At 37.4% G+C, this 26,394-nt stretch overlaps 1 protein-coding gene and 1 pseudogene across 4 annotated transcripts in view; both read left to right on the forward strand.

Moving 5' to 3' along the window:
- SLC26A7 (solute carrier family 26 member 7) overlaps positions 1 to 26,394 on the forward strand; it is a 131,120-nt gene that overhangs the window by 79,462 nt on the left and 25,264 nt on the right. For 3 of the 4 annotated variants that reach the window (XM_065902496.1, XM_065902498.1, XM_065902497.1), the window contains 6 exons: positions 1,309 to 1,386; positions 2,345 to 2,440; positions 10,756 to 10,862; positions 13,943 to 14,009; positions 19,559 to 19,696; positions 22,542 to 22,587. In XM_065902496.1, the coding sequence (XP_065758568.1) occupies positions 1,309 to 1,386; positions 2,345 to 2,440; positions 10,756 to 10,862; positions 13,943 to 14,009; positions 19,559 to 19,696; positions 22,542 to 22,587 (532 nt within the window). The remainder of the gene's footprint in view (positions 1 to 1,308; positions 1,387 to 2,344; positions 2,441 to 10,755; positions 10,863 to 13,942; positions 14,010 to 19,558; positions 19,697 to 22,541; positions 22,588 to 26,394) is intronic. The other variant, XM_065902499.1, reaches the window with a different exon arrangement.
- On the forward strand, positions 16,440 to 17,359 carry LOC136145182 (serine/threonine-protein phosphatase PP1-gamma catalytic subunit pseudogene; annotated as a pseudogene).

Consider the following 26,394-nt stretch of genomic DNA (forward strand, 5'->3'; position numbering starts at 1 on the left):
CAATTACTCCTAAATGATCAGTTTAGTGGCAGTTTAGTGTATTAGAACTTCCCTAACAACCTCTAGTTCCCTAATGACTTATTTCCCACAGAAGGATTTTTCCCTTTTATATGCTATATAATGCTGTAGAGGAGTTCCACTAAATATGGAAGGAACTTGTATCAGTTTCTTTCTCTTAGTTTTATGATTTTGAGTTTAATCCATGCTGTTACATGTGTGAATAGTCTATTCTTTTTATTATTGAGTAGTATTCTATTGTAAGGATGTACCAAAATTTATCTATTCACCAATTGGTAAGCAATTTAATTATTTACAGTTTTGGTGTTTATGAATACAACTGCTATAAATATTTACATGTATGTTGATAGGCATAAGTTTTCATTTCTCTTGGGTAGTTTTAGGTCAGACATTACTTCATGAGAAACTGCCGAACTTTTTTTGGAAGTGGCTGTGCCATATCTTAAGTCCCACTAGCAGTGTGCTCTGAGTTGCTCTGAGACCTTACTATTGATTATTTGTCTATATGTTTATTTTTAACCACTCCAGTTTCCTTTGATTCCTCCATTATGATATTTTAGGTATTTTTTTGGTCCTGGGAAAGCCTCTTTTCTCTTGGTAGGCTGACAGTTTGGCTAAATGTTTCTATTAAGATGTGAACAATTGTTTCTGTGAAACTGGTTCTCCATCAAGTGGAGCTTAGTTAGAAGTGAGCTGTTTTGAATTGCCTTTTGTCAACATATTGAGTTGGTTAAAACACAATGCTAATGATTTTTTAGGATTAATAAAATTGTTTGCTTCACTGTAGAGACTGCTTCCATAATCCCATATAACTGTTTCATACTAACGAAGGACTCCTAAGAAGAGAGCAAAGGCTTCTGTGGAAATTTGTCATCAGCCCAGAAAACCCCTAAAGCTGTGTGTATTCAGTTATTACTCACATAACTAAGAAATGAGAAGGGAGGTCAGGTGAACAACAGTAGGCTTAAGTACAACTGAAATGCCATTTTCACCATTAAACAACGGAAAACTGTGATGTGGGATAATAGTTGGCAGTGTCCTATTTCTTTGTGTAGAGTGGCTTTTCTCTCAGTGCTGACTGAATTTCATTGTACTAGTTTGTCACCTGTCATGTTTGGGTTCCTTCAACTACACAATGTAGATAACGACAGTCTGTATAATTTAACAATCACGTGCCAACATTTTGTTTCTTCTTATCAAGAAGAACTAAGATTATCTTGTCCCCCCTTTAACTTTGGAATAACAAAAATATTCAAGGATTTCTTTTTCTGCCTGTCTTGTGTTTTGCAGGTGGCTTGTCTAGTATCTTGCATTTTTGTCCTGATAGTCATCTATGCAGTAGGGCCTTTGCTCTACTGGCTGCCCATGGTAAGCAGTACTTTTTATTATTTAATTTTAAAATTTAACATTAAAGAGAGTCATTCCATTTTAAGCATTTCTTTGAAGAACAACCTCAGTGATCCTAAATCTGAGAAGTTTTGTGGCATAAGTAATGTGTGTAAGAGCCCACATTTGATGGGTAAGGTATGGGAGGGTACCATGGCTGTTTTCATTTAATTAGATTTATTCTGTATTCAGTTGGAAGGTAGAATTAAGCAATCTCTGTTATAAGAAATAGACTTTGGAAGAAGTTTATAAAATTTAGACTCTTAGAAAATGCATGCTGGGTAAGAGAGTAGGGAACAAAATATTTCTTGCCACCCTTGATACATCTTTATACAAAGTGACTCAGAACATTAGTGTGGGTATCTGCCTTGCTTTTTGCAGTCCTGGGACACATTTTGCAAGATGCTGGTCTTCAGGGATCCAGAGACAGTTCTTGTTCTAATTCTTCGTTCATGTAATAAGAAAAAATCATTTTCATGACAGGATCTTCCAAATAATCAACTTTATTTCTCAAGAGACTTATAAATATATTCTGATGCAACCAGATAATTTATATTCAAGATGATTAAAGAAATACATGATACACTGAATTTTTGCAATAAATTGCAAACAAATGGCAATGAATAATTATTATAAAGTTAACAGGACATTCAGTCTTATCACATTCACCCTTATAATTCACTACTTTTCTTTTTATTTCCTCCTTTTTTTAAGAATGGAATAACATCTACCCTGTGACTTTTCTAGAACTGATATTATGTTCTTAAAGTACAATAATAGGTTAGTTCTAAACAAAATGAATATTACTTTAGTCTTCTAAATGATGATAACTATTCTCTAGTAAGTATTTAGAAAACAAAGACATAAAATACCTTGATTCTTTTAAATTTAGATTAAAGTCTTTATCTTGCATCTTCATCAGCTTATTTTTTATTTGTAGTGTGTTCTTGCAAGTATTATTGTTGTGGGACTGAAGGGAATGCTAATACAGTTTCGAGATTTAAAAAAATACTGGAATGTGGATAAAATTGACTGGGTAAGTAGAAGTTTAACCTAAAATTGCTCTCTTGGCTTAAACACATGTTACAAAATAAGCTTTAATAGTTCCGTTTGCAGAAGATAGTTTTAGCCATTTGAGATTTACATTTTACAAACAGTTTTTACTTATTTACAGACTATAATTTTTTTTCAAAGTCTTAAAACATGAAACTATAAAATGTTTTTATAAGAACAGAAATGGAATTGTATCAAGTTTTGACTGATGTGCTGTTTAAGACCTTTCTAAAAAATGTTGTCACTTGAATGGTTTGTGAATTCCCAGTTTCCATTATGAATTGATTATAGAAGTTAAGATCATCAAGAAACAGCTAGTAGAAATATGACTATATATAACATATATGAAAAGCCAGCATTAATTTCTAAGAAACATATACTTCATTGACATAGGATAAACATATTAATAGTGACCATGTTCTCAGTCACTCAGTCATGTCCAAATCTTTACAGTCCCATGGACCGTAGCTCCCTAGGCTCTTCTGTTCATGGGATTTCCCAGGCTAGAATACTAGAGTGGGTTGCCATTTCCTTCTCCAAATGGTGACCATATTCATTCTAAATGCAAAGTCTCATGAATTGTTTTTTTAAATGAGTTACATTGAGAAGAATATTATGTTAATAGTATATTGTTAGGAAAACATTCCTCTGGAGGCTCAGGTGGTGAAGAATCTGCCTGCAATGCGAGAGACGAGAGTTCGACCCCTGGATTGGGAAGACCCCCTGGAGAAGGCGATGGCAACCCACTCCAGTATTCTGACCTGGAGAATTCCATGGACAAAGGAGCCTGGTGGGCTACAGTCCACGGAGCTGCAAAGAGTCAGACACGACTGAGCGGCTAACAACATAACATAAAGGAATAGATTAAATTATACTATAAAATATGGATTCTACTAACATCAGTTTTTAGTATGCTTGTTCTAGAGAAATGTGTCTATGTGAGAACATTCAGTATTCTCTCCCTCCCATAGATGGGTGAGCTATTTTATGACTAGACTCTGCTTAGCTCTATTATGGCATTTACCATATTGAAAAGCAATTATCTATGTACTCCTCCTTCAAATTCTTTACTCTGAGAGACTTCAGAGGATTATTTATGCTGGAGCCTAATTTAATAACGCTCCTCTTATATCTCAATATTACTGAGCTCCTACCAAGGTACAGTACTAGGTGTTATGTGAAAATGCAGAGATGAATAAAGAAGTACTTATCCTCTTCAGACACTGATATCTGTGCAGCCTGCAGACACAGACACGTTAACTGTTATGTGAGGCATGATACAACATAACAGAAGCAAAAGTAAGAAGTTGGCACTGGAGAAAAGTAGAAGCTGAAACATTTAGTTTGGACTGGGTTAATACAGAAGAGTTAGAACAGAGCTGAAATGTGGACTGAGACTTGAAGGAATAGTATGTTTTAGGCAGTCCAAGAGGCCAAAATTAACCAGGCTGATGAAGGAACAAGACGTTTTTAAGGTGATATATGAAGTGGCACATGGAAATAGAAAAACTGAGAAAATGCAAAGTTATTTAACAAGCTATTGATAATCCCATGATAAAGGTATTGATAAGAAACTCATTAATCGCATAAGGGGGAGGACATTATCATAATGGAAGGAGAGAGATCTCTAGGAAATGTCAGAGGATGAGATGGCATCACTAACTCAAACTAACATTAGTTTGAGTAAACTCAGGGAGATAGTGAAGGACAGGGAAGCTTGGCGTGCTGCCATCCAAGGGATCGCAGAGTTGGACATGACTTAGCAAATGAGAAACTATATATATGTATACATATATATATATATATATTTATGCAATGAAATATCATTCAGCTATAAAAAGGAACAAAAATGGGTCATCTGTAGAGATATGGATTGACCTAGAGACTGTCATAAGGAGTGAAATATGCAGAAAGAGAAAACCAAATATCATAGAATAATGTATGTATGTGGAATGTAGAAAGATGGTGCAGATCAACCTATCTTCAGGGCAGGAACAGAGATGCAGATGCAGAGGCTGGACATGTGGACATGATGGGGCAGGCGGTGGGGTAAGATGGATTGTGAGGCTGACATATATACCCTACTGTGTGTGAGGCCAGTGGGAACCTGCTGCGTAGTGCAGGGTGCTCAGCTCAGGGCACGGTGGTGATCTAGACGGGTGGAATGGAGATCCAAGAGGGTGGGGATACATGTAAAAGTTCAGTTCAGCTCAGTTCAGTCACTCAGTCCTGTCCGACTCTGCGACCCCATGGAACGTAGCATGCCAGGCCTCCCTGTCCATCATCAACTCCCAGAGCTTACTCAAACTCATATCTATTGAGCCAGTGATGCCATCCAACCATCTCATCTTCAGTCACCCCCTTCTCCTTCCACCTACAATCTTTCCCAGCATCAGGGTCTTTTCCAATGAATCAGTTCTTCCTATCAGGTGGCCGAAGTATTGGAGGTTCAGCTTCAGCATCAGTCCTTCCAATGAATATTCAGGACTGATCTCCTTTAGGATGGACTGGTTGGATCTCCTCGCAGTCCAAGGGACTCTCAAGAGTCTTGTCCAACACCACAGTTCAAAAGCATTGATGCTTCAGTGCTCAGCTTTCTTTATAGGCCAACTCTCACATCCATACATGACCACTGGAAAAACCATAGCCTTGACTAGACAGATCTTTGTTGGCAAATTGATGTATACTTACAGGCTGATTCACTCTGTGGTGCAGCAGAAACACACAACATTGTAAACCAACTATACCCTAATAAGTAAACTAGAGAGCCTTATGCATCATTAGTAGTAAGCTACCTTGGTTCTTTTTATAGCAGTCCTAGAAAAGAGAATGCCATTGAAAATGACTGAAAGTATTCAGTTTTATTTGTAATATTATTACATTAAATGAGAAAATAGTGGAAAATTACATCATGCTTTTGAACCAAACACATAAACCAACAATTTACAGATTTTAAATAAAGTGTTTGTGAGTATTGAATTAGCAGTTGGCAACATCTCTATATAAAAGACTGAACTTTTTCACTTTGCCTTTCCATTAACCTCTGCCACAGGGAGTCTGATGGAGTGTGGATTTGTTTCTGTTTTTCTGGACTTTGTGTGTGTGTTTGTGTGAACATATATTTTTATTTCTCTCAGGTAATTACCCAGTAGTGAAACAGGTTGGTTATGTGGTACATATATATATATATATATATGCCTCCCTGTAGCTCAAATGGTAAAGAATCTGCCTACGATGCAGGAGATGCGGGTTTGATCCCTGGGTCTGGAAGATCCGCTGGAGAAGGGAATGGCAAGCCACTCCAGCATTCTTGCCTGGAGAATCCCATGGACATAGAAACCTGGCGGGCTACAGTCCACGGAGTCACAAAGAGTTGGACACAACTGAGTGACTAACACACACACACACACACACACACACACACACACACACACATATATAATTTAATTTATAAAAATATATATAATTTATTTTTAATTGGAGGATAATTGCTTTAGAATATTGTGTTGCTTTCTGCCATACAGCAATGTGAATCAGCTATAAGGGTACATATGTCCCCTCTTTATTGAACCTTCTTCCCACTCTCCAACCCATCCCACCACCCCTGGTTGTCAGAGGGCACGAGTTTGAACTTCCTGTGTTATCCAGAAACTTCCCACTAGATACCTACCTTGCATATATTAATATATATCTGGGTCTTGTAGTGTTTTTATTCCTAGTTTGTAAAGAAATCTTCATAATGTCTCCATAGGGGCTCTATCAATTTACTTTCCCACTAACAATGAAACAAGTTTGCCTTTTTTCCACATCCTCTCCAACATTTATTTTTTGTAGATTTTTTTATGATGGCGTTTCTGACTAATGTAAGGTAATACCTCATTGTACTTTTGATTTGCATTTCTCTAATAATGAGTGATACTGAGCATTTTTTTCCCTGTGTTTGCTGGCCAGCTGTATGTCTTTTTCAGAGAAGTGTCTGTTTAGGTCTTCTACCTATTTTTAGATTGGATTGTTTGTTTTTCTGATATTGAGCTTGCTGCATGAGCTGCTTATATGTTTTGGAGATTAATCCTTTGTCAGCTATTTCATTTCCAACTATTTTCTCTCATTCTGAGGATTGTCTTTTCATCTTGTTTATGATTTCCTTTGCTGTGCAAAGGCTTTTAAGTTAAATTAGTCCCATTTGTTTATGCTTATTTTTGTTTTCATTACTTTAGGAAGTGGCTCAAAGAGGATCTTGCTATGATTTATGTAGAAGAGTATTCTGCCTATGTTTTCCTCTAAGAGTTGTATAGCCTTTTGGGCTTACATTTAGGTCTTTAACGCATTTTGAGTTTATTTTTGTGTACGTATTAGGAAGTGTTCCAATTTCGTTTTTTTACGTGTACTTACACTTGTCCAGCATTCCCAGCATGACTTCTGGAAGAGGCTGTCGTTTCTCCATCAGCCTGTATTTCTGTTTTGTGTCAGGATCATGCTCTTTTGTTTATTCATTTTTTCTGACAATGCAAAAGGGACTTTATTCGGAAGGTATGCCTGGGTGGAGAGCAGTCGGCTAAAGGAATCCAGGGGAACTGCTCGGCCACGTGGCTCACAGTCTTAGGTTTTATGGTGAGAGTATTACTTTCCAGGATGTCTTTGGTCAATCATTCTGACTCCTTCCTGGTGTTTCCTGGTGGCACGCGCATTGCTCAGCCAAGATGTATGCCAGAAAGAAGGATCCTGAGAGGCAGCTGGACCTGTGAGTACCATATTCACTGTAGCTGTAGAGTGCAGTCTAACGTCAGGAAAATTGACTCCTCCAGCTCCATTGTTCTTCCTCAAGATTGCTCTGGCTATTTGGAGTCTTTTATGTTTCCATAGACATTGTAAATTTTATTGTTCCAGTGCTCTGAGAACTGTCAATGTTAATTTGATAGAGTTTGCATTGAATCTGAATTACTTTGGTTAGTATAGTCATTTTCACAATATTTATTCTCCCAGTCTAAGAAGATGGTGTATCTCTCCATCTGTTTATGTCATCTCTGATTTTTTCACCAGTGTCTTAATTTTCTGCATACAGGTCTTTTGTCTCCTGGTATATTCCTTGGTCTTTTATTTCATTTTATGTGTTGCAATAGTGAATGGAATTAATTCCTTAATTTTTCTTTCTGATTTATCATTGTTCGTATATAAGAATGCAAGGTATTTCTGTGTATTGATTTTGTATCCTGTGACTTTATTAAATTCATTGATAACCTCTAGTAATTTTCTGGTAGTGTCTTTAGGATTTACTATGTATAGTACCATATCATCTGTAAACAGTGAGAATTTTACTTCTTTTTTCATCTAGATTCCTTTTATTTCTTTTTCTTCTCTGATTGCCATGGCTAGGGCTTCCAAAGCTATATTGAAAAATAATGGTGATAGTGGGCACTCTCAACTTGTTCCTGATATTAGAGAAAATGCTTTCAGCTTTTCACCTTTGAGAATAATATTTGCTGTGGGTTTCTCATATATGGCCTTTATTAGGTTGACATAGGTTCTGTCTATGCCTATTTTCTGAAGAATTGTTATCACAAACGGGTGCTGAATATTGTAAAAAGCTTCTTCTGCATCTATCAAGAATATCATATGATTTTTATCTTTCAATTTGTTAATATGGTATGTAACATTGATTGATTTGCATATATCGAAGTATCCATAGGATTAAACCCTAATTAATCATGGTGCATGATGTTTTTAATGTGTTGTTGGATTCTGTTTGCTGGAATTTTGTTCAGAAATTTTTCATCTATGTTTACCTTTGATATTGACCTGTAATTTTCCTTTTTTGTGATGTCTTTTCCAGTTTTGGCATCAGGGTAATGGTGGCCTTCTAGAATGAGTTCATTAGTGTTCCTTCCTCAGCAATTTTTTGGGAAGAATTTAAGGAGCAACAGCATTAACTCTTCTCTAAACATTTGATAGAATTCATCTGTGAAGCCATGTAGCCCTGGGTTTTGTTTTTGGGAGGTTTTTTTAAAATCACAATTTCGATTTACATGCTTGAGAGTGATCTGTTTGTATTTCTGTTTATTCTTTGTTCAGTCTTAGAGATTGTAATTTTCTAAGAATTTGTCCATCTTTTTCTAGGTTGTCCATTTTATTGGCATATACTTGCTCGTGGTAGTCTCTTATGATCCTTTGTATTTCTGCAGTGTCTGTTGCAACCTCTCATTTTTCATTTCTAATTTTGTTCATTTGAGTCTTCCTTCTTTTTATCTTGATAAGTCTGTCTAATGGTTTATGAATTTTGTTTTTCTTCTCAAAGAACGAGTTTTTAGTTTTATTGATCTTTGGCATTTTTCTTTCATTTCTTTTTTATTTATTTCTTTTCTCATCTTATGATTTATTTACTTCTACTTACTTTCTGTGTTTTTTGTTTGTTTTTTGTTCTTTTCCCAGTTGCATTACATTGTCTATTTGATATTTTTTCCTATTTCTTGAGATAGGATTGCATTGCTATATACTTCCCTCTTAGAACTTCCCAATAGGTTTTTGGGTCATCGTGTTTTCAGTGTCATTGGTCTAAAGGTATTTAAGAAACCTTTTTAGTAACCTGTTGGCTATTAAGAAGTAGATTGTTTAAATCTCCATGTGTTTGTGCCTTTTTACAGTTTCTTTCCTATTATTAATATCAACTGTTATAACATTGTGGTCAGAGAAGATACCTGTTACAATTTCAATTTTCTTAGATTTAGTAAAGCTTGATTTGTGATCCAAGATGTGACCTATCCTGAGAATGTTCCATGTGCACTTGAAGAGAAGGTGTTTTCCAGTGCATTGGCTGGAATGCTCTGAAGATATCCATTAGGTTCATCTGATCTAATGTGTAATTTGAAGCTTGTGTTTCCTTATTAATTTTCTGCCCGGAAGACCTGTCAATTGGTGGAAAAGTCCCCTACTCTTATTGTGTTGCTCTTGATTTCTCTTTTATGTCTGTTACTGTTTGCCTTATGTGTTGAGGTGCTCCTATGTTGGGTGCGTGACTATTTACAATGTTCTGTTTTCTTCTTAGATTGATAACTTGATTATTATGTATCATCCTTCTTTACCTCTTGTAATGTTTTTTATTTTAAGGTCTATTTGTCTGATATGTGAATTGCTTATAAGGTCTATTTGTCTGATATGCGAATTGCTACTCTGGGTTTCTTTTGATTTCCATTTGCCTGAAATACAATTTTCTATCCTCTCACTTTCAATCTGTATATGCCCCTAGGTCTGAAGTGGGTCTCTTTTAGAGAGCATATATAAGGGTCTTATTTCTGTATCTATTCAGCTAGTCTATGTCTTTTGGTTGAAGCATTTAACCCATTTACATTTAAAGTACTTATTGGTGTATATTTTTCTTTGGGCATTTCCTTAATTGTTCTGAGTTTATTTTTGTAGGTCTTTTCCTTCTCTTGGGTTTCCTGCCGTTAAAAGTTCCTTTAGCATTTGTTGTATAGCTGATTTGGTGGTGCTAAATTGACTTTTGCTTGTCTGTAAAGCTTTAGGTTTCTCCCTCAAATCTGAATGTGATCTTTGCTGGATAGAGTAATCTTGATTGTAAGTTTTTTCCTTTCATAACTTTAGGTATATCTTGCCACTCCCTTCTGGCCTGCAGAGTTTCTGCTGAGAGATCAGCTATTAACCTCATATAGTTTCTCTTTATTTTACCTGTTGCTTTTCCCCTTCTTGCTTTTACTATTGTTTTCTTTGGGTGTAATTTTTGTTAGCTTGATTAATAAGTGTCTCGATGTGCTTCTCCTTGAGTTTGTCTTATATGAAACTCTCTGTGCTTCTTAAACTTGTTTGGCCATTTCCTTTCCCATGTTAGAGAAGTTTTCAACTATAATTGCCACAGAATTTTTTCTCAGGCCCTTTCTTTCTCTCTTCTTCCTCTTTTGTTGCTCAGTCACTAAGTTGTATCCAACTCTTTGTGACCCCATGGACTTCTGCACACCAGGATTCCCTGTCCTCCCGTTTTGTGTGGATCTATATATTCCTTCCCAGTGGTCAGGGACTCCTGCCAGTACTCAGCTGGCGCTCTGTGGGATCTCCATCTGCAGATGTATTCCTGATGCATTGTGGAGAGAGATGTACTCCACATCCACCTAGTCCTCTGCCATCTTGTCAACTTCCCTGGGCTTTTGTCTACTACTCCTTAAATGATGTATTCTTGCTGAGAGATTTCATCACAGGGATGTTGTAGAGCAAGACTGTGAGGACTTAGCAATCAGGAGGAAGACGAGCATACGAAAGGACCCATGCACTCTGCCTCCCGTTCTCTCCCAGGGCATATGGGTCAGCACATACTTATTCACAGTATGTTTTGCTGCCAACGTCGGGCTGCTGTTTGGCGTTGTGTGTACCGTAGCTATCGTGATCGGTCGCTTCCCAAGGTAAGATATTATTTAAATGCTGTTTATTCTGGCACAGCAGCAAAATAAATGGTGTTGGCAGTTACTTTTACTTCTGTGGAATAGATGATATTATAATCTCATGCTTTTAGATTTAAAGCTAGAAACAAAAGTTTTTATCTACGTGTGATATATAACAATGTTAGTCTTAATGGAGAAGAAATGGCCTTAATGGAGGAGAAATATTTTGTAATAGCTATAAAATAGAATATATAAAAACTATTAAAGTGAATTAATTAGCCTCATAGCCATATACTGCATTATAGAGTTACTTTTTTTTTTTAATTAAGGGAATGGATATAGTCTCTAATGAGAGCCAAACAATATAGCAGTGTAATCATTTGAAAAGTTAAGTAGCCTCAATACATTTAATTTTTCTGAAGTTGTATTAATTTAGTTACTTTTTCCAGATAACTTATTGAAAAGTGCATTGCTTTTGTTTTTTCACTAAACATCTGTAAAGCATTCCATATTTTGATTATTTTTTTGTTTGCTCAGTTTTCACCATCTGATAAAGCTTCTACTCATATCTTATCGTTCTTTTGAAATTCTTTGTGAAATAATGTATTCTTAAAAATTAAAGTTTTATCTCTATAGATTCAATTGTTATAGAGTCTATCAGTGCAGTTCAGTTGCTCAGTGATGTCTCATTCTTTGTGGCCCCACGGACTGCAGCACGCCAGTCCTCCCTGTCCATCACCATCTCCCGGAGCTTGCTCAAACTCATGTCCATTGAGTCAGCGATAACATCCAATCCTCTATCATCCTCTATCATCCCCTTCTTCTCTTCCTTCAATCTTTCCTAGCATCAGGGTCTTTTCCAATGAGTTAGTTCTTTGCGTCAGGTGGCCAAAGTATTGGAGTTCCAGCTTCAGCATCAGTCCTTCCAATGAATATTCAGCGTTGATTTCCTTTAGGATGAACTGGTTGGATCTCCTTGCAGTCCAAGGGACTCTCAAGAGTTTTTTCCAACATCACAGTCCAAAAGCATCAATTCTTCAGCGCTCAGCTTTCTTTATGGTCCAACTCTCACATCTACACATGACTACTGGAAAAACCGTAGCTTTGACTAGATGGACCTTTGTCAGCAAAGGAATGTCTCTGCTTTTTAATATGCTGTCTAGGCTGGTCATAGCTTTTCTTCCAAGGAGTAAGCATCTTTCAATTTCATGGCTGCAGTCACCATCTGCAGTGATTTTGGAGCCCATGAAAAGAAAGTCTGTCATGGTTTCCATTGTTTCCCCATCTATTTGCCATGGAGTGATAGGACCATGATCTTAGTTTTTTGAATGTTGAGTTTTTTTTTTTTTTGAATGTTGAGTTTTAAGCCAATTTTTTCACCCTCCTCTTCCACTTTCAAGAGGCTCTTTAGTTTTTCTTCACTTTCTGCTATAAGGGTGGTGTCATCTGCATATCTGAGGTTAATGATATTTCTTCCGGCAATCTTGATTCCAGCTTATGCTTCATCCAGCCCAGCATTTCGCATGACGTAGTCTGCATATAAATTAAAAAGGCAGGGTGACAATATGCAGCCTTGGTGTACTTCTTTCCCAGTTTGGAGCCAGTCCGTTTTTCCATGTCCAGTTCTAACTGTTGCTTCTTGACCTGCATACAAGACGGTCGGGTCATGGTGGAGAGTTCTGACAGAATGTGGTCCCCTGGAGAAGAGAATGGCAAACCACTTCCATATTCTGGCCTTGAAAACCCCATGAACAGTATGAAAAGGCAAAAAGATATGACAGTGAAAGATGAACTCCCCAGGTCAGTAGGTGCCTAACATGTTACTGGAGAAGAGTGGGGAAATAACGCCAAAAAGAATGAAGAGAAGAAGCCAAAGTGAAAACAATGCCCAGTTGTGGATGTGACTGGTGATGGAAGCAAAGTCTGATGCTGTAAAGAGCAGCATTGCATAGGAACCTGGAATGTTAGGTCCATAAATCAAGGTAAAATGAAAGTGGTCAAACAGGAGATGGCAAGAGTGAACATTGAGATTTTAGGAATCAGTGAACTATAATGGACTGAAATGGGTGAATTTAGTTCAGATGACCATTATATCTACTACTGTGGGCAAGAATCCCTTAGAAGAAATGGAGTAGCCCTCATAGTCAACAAAAAAGTCTGAAATGCAGTACTTGGGTGCAGTCTCAAAAATTACAGAATGTTCTCTCTTTCCAAGGCAAACCATTCAATATCATAGTAATCCAAGTCAATTCTCCAGCCACTAGTGCCAAAGAAGCTGAAGTTGAACAGTTCTGTGAAGACATACAAGACCTAACACCAAAAAAGATGTCCTTTCATTGTAGGGGACTAGAATGCAAAAGTAGGAAGTCGAGATACCTGGAGTAACAGGCAGATTTGACTTTGGAGTATGAAATGAAGCAGGGCAAAGGCTAACAGTTTTGCCAAGAGAACGCATTGATCATAGCAAACACCCTCTTCTAACAACACAAGAGACGATTCTACACATGGATATCACCGGATGGGCAATGCCAAAATCAGATTGATCATATTCTTTGCAGCTGAAGATGGAGAAGTTCTATGCAGTCAGCAAAAACAAGAGTGGGAGCTGACTGTGGCTCAGATCATGAACCCCTTATAGAGTGTCTCTCTCTCTCTCTCTCTCTCTCTCTCTCTATATATATATATATATATATATATATATTCATTGTTATCTGATCCTATCTTACTATTGATTTCCTCTTTACTTCCTGGATTTTACACAAGATTTCTGACAAACCATATACTTTCTAGCCTTTTCCCTTACTGCTCACTCTTTCTTTGTCAATTCACCTCCTACACCTTGAAGATAGGATAGCTTGGAGCCCAGGTGAGATAAATTACATTTTAAAAATCTCAGTTTAGATGGCTGTGCTGTTACTTTATTTCTGAGCATCCCAGAGAGATACACATTTACCAGTGTCTTATGAACAGTTGGGATGTAGTGTGGAACCCACTCTAGATACTTTCTAATTGTTATAATGAAGTGACTCATCCTTTTTTATTTCTTCATGGTTAATGTAGTAACTTGCAAATTATATATTTTATATATGCTTTCATTCTAGAGCAAAGACTCTGAGTACAAAAACTGTGAAAGAAATGGAATTTAAAATGAAGACAGAAATGGATGATGTAAGTTTAGTTTCCTTTTCCTTTGTGTAATTAATAATTTTTGTAGGTCAGATAGTTTCAAGATATAAGCAGATAAATTACTAATTTTAAAATGATAATTCTATTTTTGATTAGTTTGAACTTTTAATAGTATATGTGACCACTATATATATGGCAATCAACATGCAACAAATCAATAGAACAACAACAGAAATTTTGTATCAGCATCCAAATAATAGAATAACATGGTGCATAAACATACAGTTCACAGCAGAATCATGGTCCAGATTAGTTCAAGTGTTTGGAAACCTCTTTTCTATCTGACATGTCTATTAGTTTGTGTGTGTGTCACTTAGTTGTGTCTGACTGTTTGCAACCTCATGAGCTATATAGCCCACCAGACTCTTCTGTCCGTGGAATTCTCCGAGGATACTGGAGTGGTTTGAAATTTCCTTCTCCAGGTGATTTTCCTGACCCAGAGGTCTCCTGCATTGCAGGCAGATTCTTTACCATCTGAGCTATTAGTTTATATTGACATATAACAGTCAAACTAAACTAATAGTCTATTCCAAATTAAATGATGGAGGAGGATAGGGAAAAGGGAAGGGAATAAAGAAAAGTAGGATCATGGTATTTGTTAACACAGTCAATGAATCTTATCAACAGGGCCTAATTAACGATTCTAGGCTTGGTTTCTTGCACAGTGGACACCTTTTTAAGGAAGTAACTTATTAGATTATCTCACCCCCAGGTGGCGCTAGTGGTAAAGAACTCGCCTGCGCAGGCAGGAGACGTAAGAGACGCAGGTTCGATCCCTGGTTCTGAGATTCCCTGGAGGTGAGCATGGTAACCCACTCCAGTATTCTTCCCTGAGGAATCCCATGGTCGGAGGAGCCTGGCCGGCTACAGTCCATAGGGTTGCACAGAGTCAGACACGACTGAAGAGGCTTAGCAGGCACACACGCAATCCATGTTTAGGCAGGCCAATTGTGTTTGATTTTTAGCTTCTTGTTCTGAAGGATGATACAAGTTTAAGGTGAAGAAAGAAAATGTTGACTGAAATTCTTGTCAATTAAAAAAATTGGCCTTACTTTGAAACTGCTTTGTGATGCTTGACTAACCTTTTTTATCTTTATTTTTCATTTTTACTTGTTTTAATACCTAATGATTGTCCTCAGAACAGAGAGAACTTACCTCCTACCAGAAGGATCAGCGTCAGGGTATTTCTGAGTAGACTGGAAGTAAAAAGTAAGCAACAGGAGCCCTTCTCTGACCCCCAGGGAAATGGCTTGTGTTTTTAAGAAGCATGGAAAGATTTGCTTCACAGAAAGCTTCCAGAGTTCAAAGACTCTGAAGGTGTCCCAGACTCGAGTTTTCCACCAATGTTAGCTTTCTTTCTTCCCTGCCCCTTTCTTTTCTTCCTTTAAATTTTTCAGGTGCCAAGTCCCAGACTCAGGCCTCTGTGTATCCACCCCACACACGCAGCTGTGTGCCATAGTCTTGACGTTCTTAGCTGTGAAGCAGAATTCAAATTTAACTATTTTTCAGTTTAAAGATCGCTCATTATAAACTACCTAATCCATACCTTCTCCTCAGGCTGAAGAATAAGGGGCTTTGCAGGAAGATGAAAGTGCCACAGTCTCTCCGTGTCTTGCCCTTATGTCTTGTCCTGTTCCAGTCTAGTTACCTACCCGAATAATAAGTGTGCCACAGGGAATCTTAATTTTATTAGAATATTGCACCTCACTGGTTATTTAATGTTTTATATCAAAACTAAGAGGGAAAACACTAAGAGAAAGATTTGAATATGAACTGTTCGGTGGAGTTTTAAGCTAATATCAAGTGTAGCGGTGATCTGTCCCTTCTCTCTCCCTCTCCTTCTTCATATGAAACAGTTTGGAAGATCTCTTTCTACTCAGGGACTTCAACTCTATTGAGAATTTCTTTTCTGGCCCAACTCCATTCCTTAATAAAAGCTTATCTTTAAAAAGCACACTAACTTAAAACATACTGGCCCAATCATATGGTGAGATTAATGAGACAATCTAAGATGCGGGAAATTTGTCATAACTAAACACGACAGGCCAAATGTTTTATTTTGTCTTTTAAGAGATTTCCTCTTTATTAAAAGTTCCTTTGGTAACATAAAGGTTTTTATTTGCTTGAGTTGTTTAGTTGTGGTAAATGTCCTCACTTTCTAGAGCTTGAGCAGTCGTGTAGCTATAGAAACTTTTTGAGATTATCCGGTTTAAAAATGTCCCTGCTTTAGCTCTCACAATTCCAGTAGGGCAAGGAGGAGGAGGCAACGAGCGGAGTCGCTGGGGGTGATGGGGGGCGGCTGCGGTTTCTGGGGCTGCTGCAGCACCGTCTCTGTGCTGCTGGGATGGGGAAGGACGTGAGGATCCCAGGTGGGGCCAGCGGCAACGGGAAGGCGATGACAGCATCACCTGATGGCTGCTGCAAGGGAGAGGGTCCAAGCCTGGCAAGAATGTTCAGCTACAGGGACAGGAAATCGGAGGACTGTGGTTATTACAGCCCTGAGAGAGCTTTCTCAGTCAGCCTATCCTACTAGGACTGGAAGCACCATTCAAAATACACGGTGATAGCCATGGGCAATCCTGTATGATTTGCTGTGACTTTCTGAGTACAGTGGTTTCCCTCCAGAAGCAATTATCTGTTTCCTGGGGACTATGTGAACAAGGGAACGCAGTCAATGGGCACTCTGCCTCTTACTGGCTTACAAAACCAAATATCTCATGATTGTTTTGTTCTCAGAGGAAACCACGAATGTGACAGTATCAGTAGAATTTAGGGATTTTATCATGAATCAAAGAAGATATATCATTAAAGTATGGAAAACTTTCGCAGACTACTTTAACTGTTTATGGATAGCAGTCATCCTGGATGAGAAAATATTCTGCTGTCATGGAGGACTGTCACCTGATCTCCAGTCTGTGGAGCGGATTTGGTGAATTATGCAGCCAGTCGGTGACCCAGATCAAGATTGTCTTTGTGACTTTTTGTGGTCTGACCCTGATGAGGGTGTTTTTGGCTGGGGTTTGAAAATGACAGAGGGTCGTGCTTTGTACTTGGTGCAGAAGTGGTTGCAGATTTCTCCGTAAGCATGATTTGGATCTTATATGTAAAGCCCATCGGGTGGTTGAAAACGGATAGACGTTTTTTGCAGAGAGACAGTTGGTCACTCTCTGCATCCAGTTATTGTGGAGAGCTTGGCAAAGCAGGTGCCCTGATGAGTGTGGATGAGACACTAGTGTGTTGTCTTCAGCTTTTACAGCCTGCAGAGAAAAAGCAGTGCCGTGAGACCTGAAGTACCTCCAAGGGCTATGATCACAAAGCAAGCAAGGAAATAGATGTCATTTTGACACTGCCTAGTTGGGGCTTGTAACATATATAGCTTTTATTTTCAAAGCTGTAATGTGTATTGGTCAGCTTACTTAAATAATGTTTGTGGACCCCCGTTCCATTTTTTTTTTTACTTTATCAATAGTATTTGTTGATTTTAACAGCAAATAAAAGATCTCCCACTCTGAGGGAAAGATGTTTTATTTTGTTTAGTTCTCTGTTCCTTTTGCAAACAATTTTAATGATAGTGTAACACTGTACACCCCAGGACAGTTTATCCTGACTAAGGGGTGAGTGTACAATTGATCTTTCTTTAAATTTGGTACAGCTCATGAATAATGTAAATACCCATTTTTTTAGGATATAAAGAGAGATCTAGGGTGCTCAGTGTGTACGTTATTGTCATAAAAGTCATACTGTTGGATGCAAAACACCATGAACTTTTTGCTTGCTTGCTTCAAGTAAATTGCTCTTTTTCTTGTCTTGTCATGTACAAACTAGTTTTTAGAGTTATCAAAATTAGGAATAGCTTTCAACCTTGCCAGCCTCACTTGTATGTATATTTAATTAAAGTACACTTTCCCCTGTGATACACTTAAAATGACAATTAAAACCACTATTTTAAATGTTTGTGATTCTCTGCTAAAACCAAAGTTTCTATTAAAATATATATGGACATTCTCCTAAGTACAAGGTGACATGATTGTGTATCCCTACCACTTTCTTGGGGATTCAAAAATAGGTTTTTAAGTTTGAATAGCAATTAGTAACATAGGGCTGTTTACACTACTAATGATTAAAGTTAATAACATTTGTAGTATTTTCAATCTATTCATTAAATAATCTCTTTACAGTTACATCAGGACTGAACCTGTCCATTCAGAAAGCTTCAAATTATAAAAACAATACTGTTCTGTATGTGTGACTGATTATGCTTTCTTTGGCCTACATTCTTTATTCTGTGATGAAGTTGAAGCTCATAAGTCAAAACAAAGGAACTAATTTACAGAACTCACAGTATCTATGACTTTTAAAAACTAATATCTGTTTTTAAAAAAAGAAAGCGGTTTCAACAGATGACCAGGTACAATACCATGTGGGAAAAATGAATTCAGACTTATTTAATGATGAACTTGTTAAAAAAATTACCTACTTTGAAAAACAAGGAAGCTAAGAGAGGTTAAATGAATTATCCAAATTCACAGTATCTATTATTTTCCAATCTTTCTGTCTCCGTCTGTATGTGTCTGAAGGAGTACTGCTTTATTTAGTTGGTGAGGAATTATCATTTCATAGAGCTTCCATTTCTCTCAGCTTCTAAGACAGACCCCTGCTCCAGAGGTCATGGTGCTGTGCTGGCTCAGTCACTCATCATGTCCGACTCTTTGTGACCCCATGGGCTGTAGCCCGCCAGGTTCCTCTGTCCATGGCGATTCTCCAGGCAAGAATACTGGAGTGGGTTGCCATGCCTGCCTTCAAGGGATCTTCCCAACCCAGGGATTGAACCCAGGTCGCCCGCATTGCAAGTGGATTCTTTACCATCTGAGAAGAGGGTATTGCCAGGAAGACATGGGCAAATGGCTGCAGCAGACAAATTTTGTATTGAAATTTCTCCTTCTCCATTTCTTCATGTCTTGCCTACATCCTGGCAATCCAATATAATCTAGGCCTGTCCAAAGTGATATTACCTTCCTGATAATACCTCTTGGTTTCTTTCTCCCAGTTAGAACTATCAGTCACTTGTAAGGTGACTTCCAGGTAAAGGAAGCCTACATCATTGTCAGATAAATGATTGACAGTTGACCTTTCAGGCCATAATTTCATTTTAAAAAGTATGGGATGGCTAGGCAAAGGAATTTTAAATTTATGGATTGAGTGGAAGAGGTACTTTAAGGAGGATAAGTCTTCCTGATACTCTTCGGATAGTCTTTTGCCTCCCCAAAACTCAGTAGGAATAAGGGGTATTTTCTGAAAGGCTACAGACTTATCTAATGATTGCTAAAGTTTCTTAGTAAAGAAGAAGTACATATTTTCCTTGAGAAGTATGGTAGCATATTAAGTCCTCCAACAATTTTTAATAATGAAAACATCAGCAAAGAAACTGTCAATCATGATTGAGTGACAGTTGGACTTACAGGGTTTCAATTCATTGTAGGATTTATTTCATTCAGAACTCTGAATCTGTTCTTTTTTTTTTTCTCTAAAAGGAAACCCTGCAGCAGGTGAAAATTATCTCAATAAACAACCCGCTTGTTTTTCTGAATGCAAAGAAGTTTCATACGGATATAATGAACATAATCCAAAAAGAAAATACTGGAAATCAACCACTTGATGAAATCAGAAAGGTAAGGTCAACTCTTTTGATTATATTATGCTACAGATAATCCTATATCTTGATACCCCTAAAAGGAATCATGTAAATATAATACATTGTAAAAATGTTTAGAGGCCTCTTCCCTCAGTAAAAGCTTATATTATGTTGTAGTTTTTGTCTGGTTTGTAGTTAGCTTTTAGGTAATCGCTCTTGTTCACTCATTTGTTCATTCACTCATTAATTCATCATGAATCTAAAGGACATGCGTGTTGTGCTGTTCTCTGCTTAGTCACTTAGTTGTGTCCAACTCTTTGCGACCCCAGGCTCCTCTGTCCATGGAATTCTCTAGGCAAGAATACTGGTGTGGGTTGCCATGCCCTCCTCCAGGGGATCTTCCCAACCCAGGGATCGAACCCACGACTCCCACATTTCAGGCAGATTCTTTACCAACTGAGCTATCAAGGAAGCCTGTATTCTAGGTGCTATAACCCTGGGAGGAATAAATAAGATAATTCACTTAAAGGATATTTTTACCTGGTGAAAGAAGAGTTAGGTCTAGCTCTAAAAGAGAATACAGTAGATAACTCAAAGAGGTATAAACTGTCGGTCTCATTGTGATAACATTGTCTTAAATTGCCATCACTTTTTATCTCCACAAATTATCTCAGTTAACAGAGATAGCAAATAAAATGTGCATGAGAAAGAGTTTATGCATAATCATTTGAATCCTTAAGCCCTCTTCAACGTTAAAAGAATGGACTTTGGAGCTAAACTGCCTGGGTAAGCCACTTAGAAGCTACTAGACCTTCAGTTCAGTTCAGTTCAGTTGCTCAGTCACGTCCGACTCTTTGCGACCCCATGGACTGCAGCACGCCAGGCTTCCCTGTCCATCATCAACTCCCGGAGTTTACTCAAACTCATCCATTGAGTCGGTGGTGCCATCCCACCATCTCATCCTCTGTCGTCCCCTTCTTCTCCTGCCTTCAGTCTTTCCCAGCATCAGGGTCTTTTCAAATGAGTCAGCTCTTTGCATCAGGTCGCCAAAGTATCAGACCTTAACCAAATTATTTAATCTTTTCTATTTAAGTTTTCTAATCAGTACTATCAACAATTAAATATGTTAATATATGCAAAGAAGTTAGATAGTGCCTGGCCTACTTGATACTCTAAAATCTGATTTATGGAAACGCTAGAGAATGAAAATGACTTAATATCCTACAATTAAACTTTTTGAAATTAAAACTAATTGATGCCTCTAAAATTTTAACAGGCTATATACTTCTCAAAAATGTCTTGTTGTTACTGTTCATGATGATAGCAATTGTTATTTCTTGAGTACTTACTGTTTACTGTTTTCTAAGAACTTTACATTAATCATTTAATTATCAGAATAATCCTGTGAAGTTACTGATATCATTTTCCATTTGAAAGTTGAAAAATTTTTAAATTTGGAAGACTTCTAATGATTGAAATGGTTAAATAATTTGACCAAAATCACAAAGCTAGCAAGAGTTAAGTTAAAATCTAAGTTCATGTCTTTCAACTCTGTACCTCTTGCTCCAAACTGCTACATTATACTACTTTCCCATGAAATCAGTTTTCATCTTGGAGGGTGATCATAGAATATCAACTTCCCTTCTCAATACCCACTGTGTGTGTGTGTTAGCCGCTCAGTCATGTCCAACTCTGCGACCCCATGGACTGTAGCCCACCAGGCTCCTCTGTCCATGGGATTCTCCAGGCAACAATACTTGAGTGGGTTGCCATGCCCTTCTCCAAGGGATCGTCCCAACCCAGGGATCAAACCCCATCCAGGGATCGTACCCACATCTCTTAAGTCTCCTGCACCGGCAGGCATGTTCTTTACTACCAGCGCTATCTGGGAAGCCACTGGTACTGCACCCACTGGCCCAGCTTGTATATTTTAAGTCTGATTCTGACAGTTATCAAATAATTTCCCCCAGGTTATTTTACATTTCTAAGTCTAAATCTTTTTTTTTTCTTAGACATTTTCATGAAGCTTCAGATGAACAGCTAATTTAAAAAAAATTTTTTTTATTGAAGTTTAATTTATTTACATTTTGTTAGTTTCAAGTGTATAGTATAGTGATTCAGTTACACATACATATATTTTTTTTAATGATTCTGTTCCCTTATAGGTTATTACAAAATATTGAGTATAGTTTCCTGTGCTATACAGCATGTCCTTGTTGTTTATCTATTTTATATGCAGTAGTGTGTGTATGTTAATCCCAAACTCCTAATTTATCCCTTCTTCACCCTTTTTCCATTGGTAACTGTAAATTTGTTTTTTATGTCTGTGAGTCTGTTTTTGTTTTGTATGTAAGTTCCTTTGTATCTTTTTTTTGTGTATGTTATGTTATATGATATTTATCTTTCTTTGTCTGGCTTACTTCATTTTACTCAGCCATAAAAAATACAATACTGCCATTTATAGCAGCATGCATGGACCTCATACTAAATGAATAGCTGACTTTTGTATAATATGAAATGCATGTTTGGTGGCTCTCTCTTTGAGAGTGCTGTGTTAATGAGGTTAATTTCTGATTGGATACATATATGAAAAACACATGTAAATGTTCGCTTCCTGATGTAAAAATCAAAACAATCTTGCAGAAAATGTTCTAAAAAGGAGAATCTGACTTGATAAATTATCAGCTGAGCTAACATAAACTTAGGACTAACTTACTATTTCAGTTTGTTGTATTTATCATTCTGAAAAAAGGACTAGGGAAAATAATTATTGGAGACCATTTTCTGTTGTTGTTATTATGGAGAAAAGAATGATGTTCTTTTTTAGCTGCAGAAATGAATTTTTATAATGTTGTTCATCTTTCTATGTGTTTTTATTTCAGTATGAACAAAGCACATTGCTCACTTCTCTGAGTGGCATTTGCAACGGTGAGTTAGCGTAAAGGAAATGTAAGTGTTCTGACGTGACTGTAGAGCAGAAGACGGAACCTTTGCCTTCTTGCGGCTTCCTGCTTCTGTTCCCCTTCCTCCCTCCTCCTGTCTGCCTCTGCCCTCCACTCTCCTCCCTTCCTCCTCTTCCTCTCCTCATTCTCCTACTCTGTCCTCCCCATCCCTCCTCCTTCTCTTCTTTGTCTTCCTCCTCACACTCCCAGTTTGTTTTAGAGGTTAATTTCAGATGTATCAGCCTACAAAGAATGAAGGTATAAAAATTTGTTATGAGACATTATGAATACCTGAAACACTTAAATTAATGGTATTTTTTTAAATGGAAGGAAATACAATGTCCATCAATCAGAATACACAATGTTGAAAAGATGTCAATTCTCAAATTTTGTTATAGATATAAATTGAATCACAATTAAAATTCTGATAGGACATTTTAATGGCAGTTGATAAACTCATTCTAAATTTTGTACAAAACTCAAATGGCCAAGACTAGGCATGACTATTGAACTATATGAACAAGAGAGAGAGCTTGCTTTCTTATGTATGTATAAATGTATTACAAAGTTCTAATAATCAGTGTAGTGTGCCACCAGTTCAGAGATAAATGAACAGGTCAATGGGACAGAGCAGAGAGCACAAAAGTGAGGAAAAACTCACATATATTGGTGTTTTACTTGTGACAAATGTGGCACTGCAGAGCAGTGAGCCAAAGACTGTCATTAATGTACAATGATGAGACAGTCACACACCCATAATGAATGGAATTAGACCTTCATCCCATCCCATCCCATCCCCCAAATCAGTACCAGCTCAAAGTCCTAAGAGTGGTAGGCAAATTACAAATTTAAAAGAAAATATAGGAGAATATGTACAAGAAATGTTAAACATTATCGTTAAACTTCACTAGATTATAAAGAGTTTTGTTTACCAAATGACATCATATGAAGCCTGAAAAGATAAGCTAGGGTAAAAGAAGATAGACGTAATTTATAAAATGGAGAAAGAATTGTACTCCCCAACATATGAAGGAGTAAAAATGGCAGATGACCCATTAGAAAAATGCGCAAGAGACATGAACAGGCATTTCACAAAAAGAGACATTTTCAGATTTACTAATAAGCATATGTGGATACGCTTACTTAGATTCACTGATGCTATTCATAATACTTGGGGAAATGTAGATTAACTTCACAATAAATAACACAATATATATGATTGATAGTTTTTAAAATCTGACAATACCAAGTATTGGTGAGGATGCAGAGCAACAAAAAGTCTCTTGCAATGCTAGTGGGAGTGTAAACTGTAACAATTATCTTGGAAAACAGTTTGGTAATATCATATAAAGTTGACGATACACAAAATACACAAACCAGCATTCCACATCCAGTTTACATTCTAACAAGTTACATAAACAAGAATGTTCAAACAGTATTGTTTTTAACTATCCAAACCTGGAAATAGTTTGTATTAAAAAAAAAATTAGCTGGTATGTATAAGTATGGAATATTTATACATTTGAATTTTTAGTTGATATAATTTGTTGTATGGTACACATACACAATAATGAAAACTACATGAGTCTTATAAATGTAATTGGACCAAAGTGAAAAAGCAAAGGAAAACATAAATTCTATTATATAAACTTAAAAAAAAAAAGGCAGGAAAAGCTGACATACTGATTTTAGCTCTTCTAAAGACAATAAAATAGGGAGCCTCTTAATATCTGTACCTGGAAACATATACAAGATTGCTCATAGTAACTCTGTTTATAATCCTCCCAAATGAAGAAAAACTAACACTTTTTAGCAGTACAGTGGATAAAAGAACACGTGGAATGTTTATATATAACTATATATTATAATATCTATCATATTAATTTAAAGTATTCTAAATAAATATATAAAATATAGAATAGAATAAAATAAATATCATATAAATATACAAATTAATTGCACGGGCCACATCAGGAGAGTAGCAGTTCAGATGTTAGCTTCTCTGGTCTTTTCTAATTTCTCCTGACAAATTTGTGGGCTTCCCTGGTGGCTCAGAGGGTAAAGTGTCTGCCTGCAATGTGGGAGACCTGGGTTTGATCCCTGGGTCAGGAAGATCCCCTGGAGACAGAAATGGCAGCCCACTCCAATATTCTTGCCTGGAAAATTCCGTGGACTGAGGAGCCTAGTGGGCTACAGTCCACGGGGTCACAAAGAATCGGACCCAACTGAGCAACTTCGCTTTCTTTCACTTTCACTTTCTTTTCACGACAAATTTGCTTTCTTCTACTTTGTGCCCTGAAAGGATGCTTATATAATACTGGTATTGTACTTTTTTTTTTTTCCATTTATTTTTATTAGTTGGAGGCTAATTACTTTACAATATTGTAGTGGGTTTTGCCCACTACATTGACACAAATCAGCCACAGGTGTACATGTGTCCACCATCCCGATCCCCACTCCCGCCTCCCTCCCCATCCCATCCCTCTGGGTCTTCCCAGTGCACCAGCCCTGAGCACTTGTCTCATGCATCCAACCTGGGTATTGTACTTATTTAATGGTTGTTTCTTGCAAGTCTTTCTCTTCTGCTAGTCTGACAAGTTTACAAGGGCATTGTCACCTCTGCATCCCTAGATCAGGCCCACTTTGCAGAGAGCAGTAGCTGATCAACATGGTCACCCTTGCTATGTCCCTGGGAAACCTTTGGTACCCAGTTACCCTTATATATAGTTAGGACTGGTTGCCCAGAATGTTTTCCTGGTATCCTCCTCTCTTCTCTTGGCACTCCAGAGTATCCTGAGTCCCCCTCCCTCTCTCTCATTCAGGAACAGCATCCAGCTGTCACTTCCCTGTGCTTTAAATGCTCAGGTTTCTTTTACTGCTCATGTTTTTGACTTCCTCTCAAAGTTTAAATAGTAAAACCTGTAACTTTTGGTTTTGTTGTATTTACATTTTCACTTCTGTTACTCTGATTCTGTCCTTAACCATATTCAGTTAATGAGTGATGACTGAAAGATGAATCAGTTTGACTTTCCTATTTTTTTTTTCTGCTATGAGACAGTCTTGGTCTTACTCCAAGAATAGAGAACACCCAGTTTCCTGTGATTACAGAAGATAAAATTAATCGATCAAGGCACTTCCTCCTGTGAGCCAAAGTAACCGGAGACTCTTCTGAATAGGTAGCTCTAATAAGCTGTTACAAATGGCTAGTGTTGACCGGGAGTTGGTGATGGACAGGGAAGCCTGGCATGCTGCAGTCTATGGGGTCACAAAGAGCCTGATGTGGCTGAGCCACTGAAGTGAACTGAACTGACACACACACTGAGATGCAGTTGCCATCCTAGCTTTATTCTATGATGACAGCTAATCTTAAATAATCTTTAAAAAAAGCCAAAGACTTCCTATGCATTAGAGATCCCTTCAGAAGATCAAGTGCGCAGTCCTCAGCTTGACACCTAAAACCCTTCCGTATCTTCTCAAACTGATTTCCCTTTTACTACACATTGCACAGGTTCTCTATACCAGTCAGATGAATCAGTTTTCATGGCTCCTACATCTAATTTAATCATTCTTGGATCTAATTCTTTTTTTTAAAAATTTATTTATTTTAATTGGAGGCTAATTACATTTTAATATTGTGGTGGTTTTTGCCATACATTGACATGAATCAGTCTACCATCCCCATCCCCCCTCCCACCTCCCTCCCCATCCCATCCCTCTGGATTCTCCCAGTGCACCTAGATCTAATTCTTTATTCATATTCTCCCTTCTAGAACCATCTACTTATTTGCCAATC

This window comes from Muntiacus reevesi, chromosome 12, assembly GCF_963930625.1.
Source record: "Muntiacus reevesi chromosome 12, mMunRee1.1, whole genome shotgun sequence".
In the NCBI taxonomy this organism is placed as follows: domain Eukaryota; kingdom Metazoa; phylum Chordata; class Mammalia; order Artiodactyla; family Cervidae; genus Muntiacus; species Muntiacus reevesi.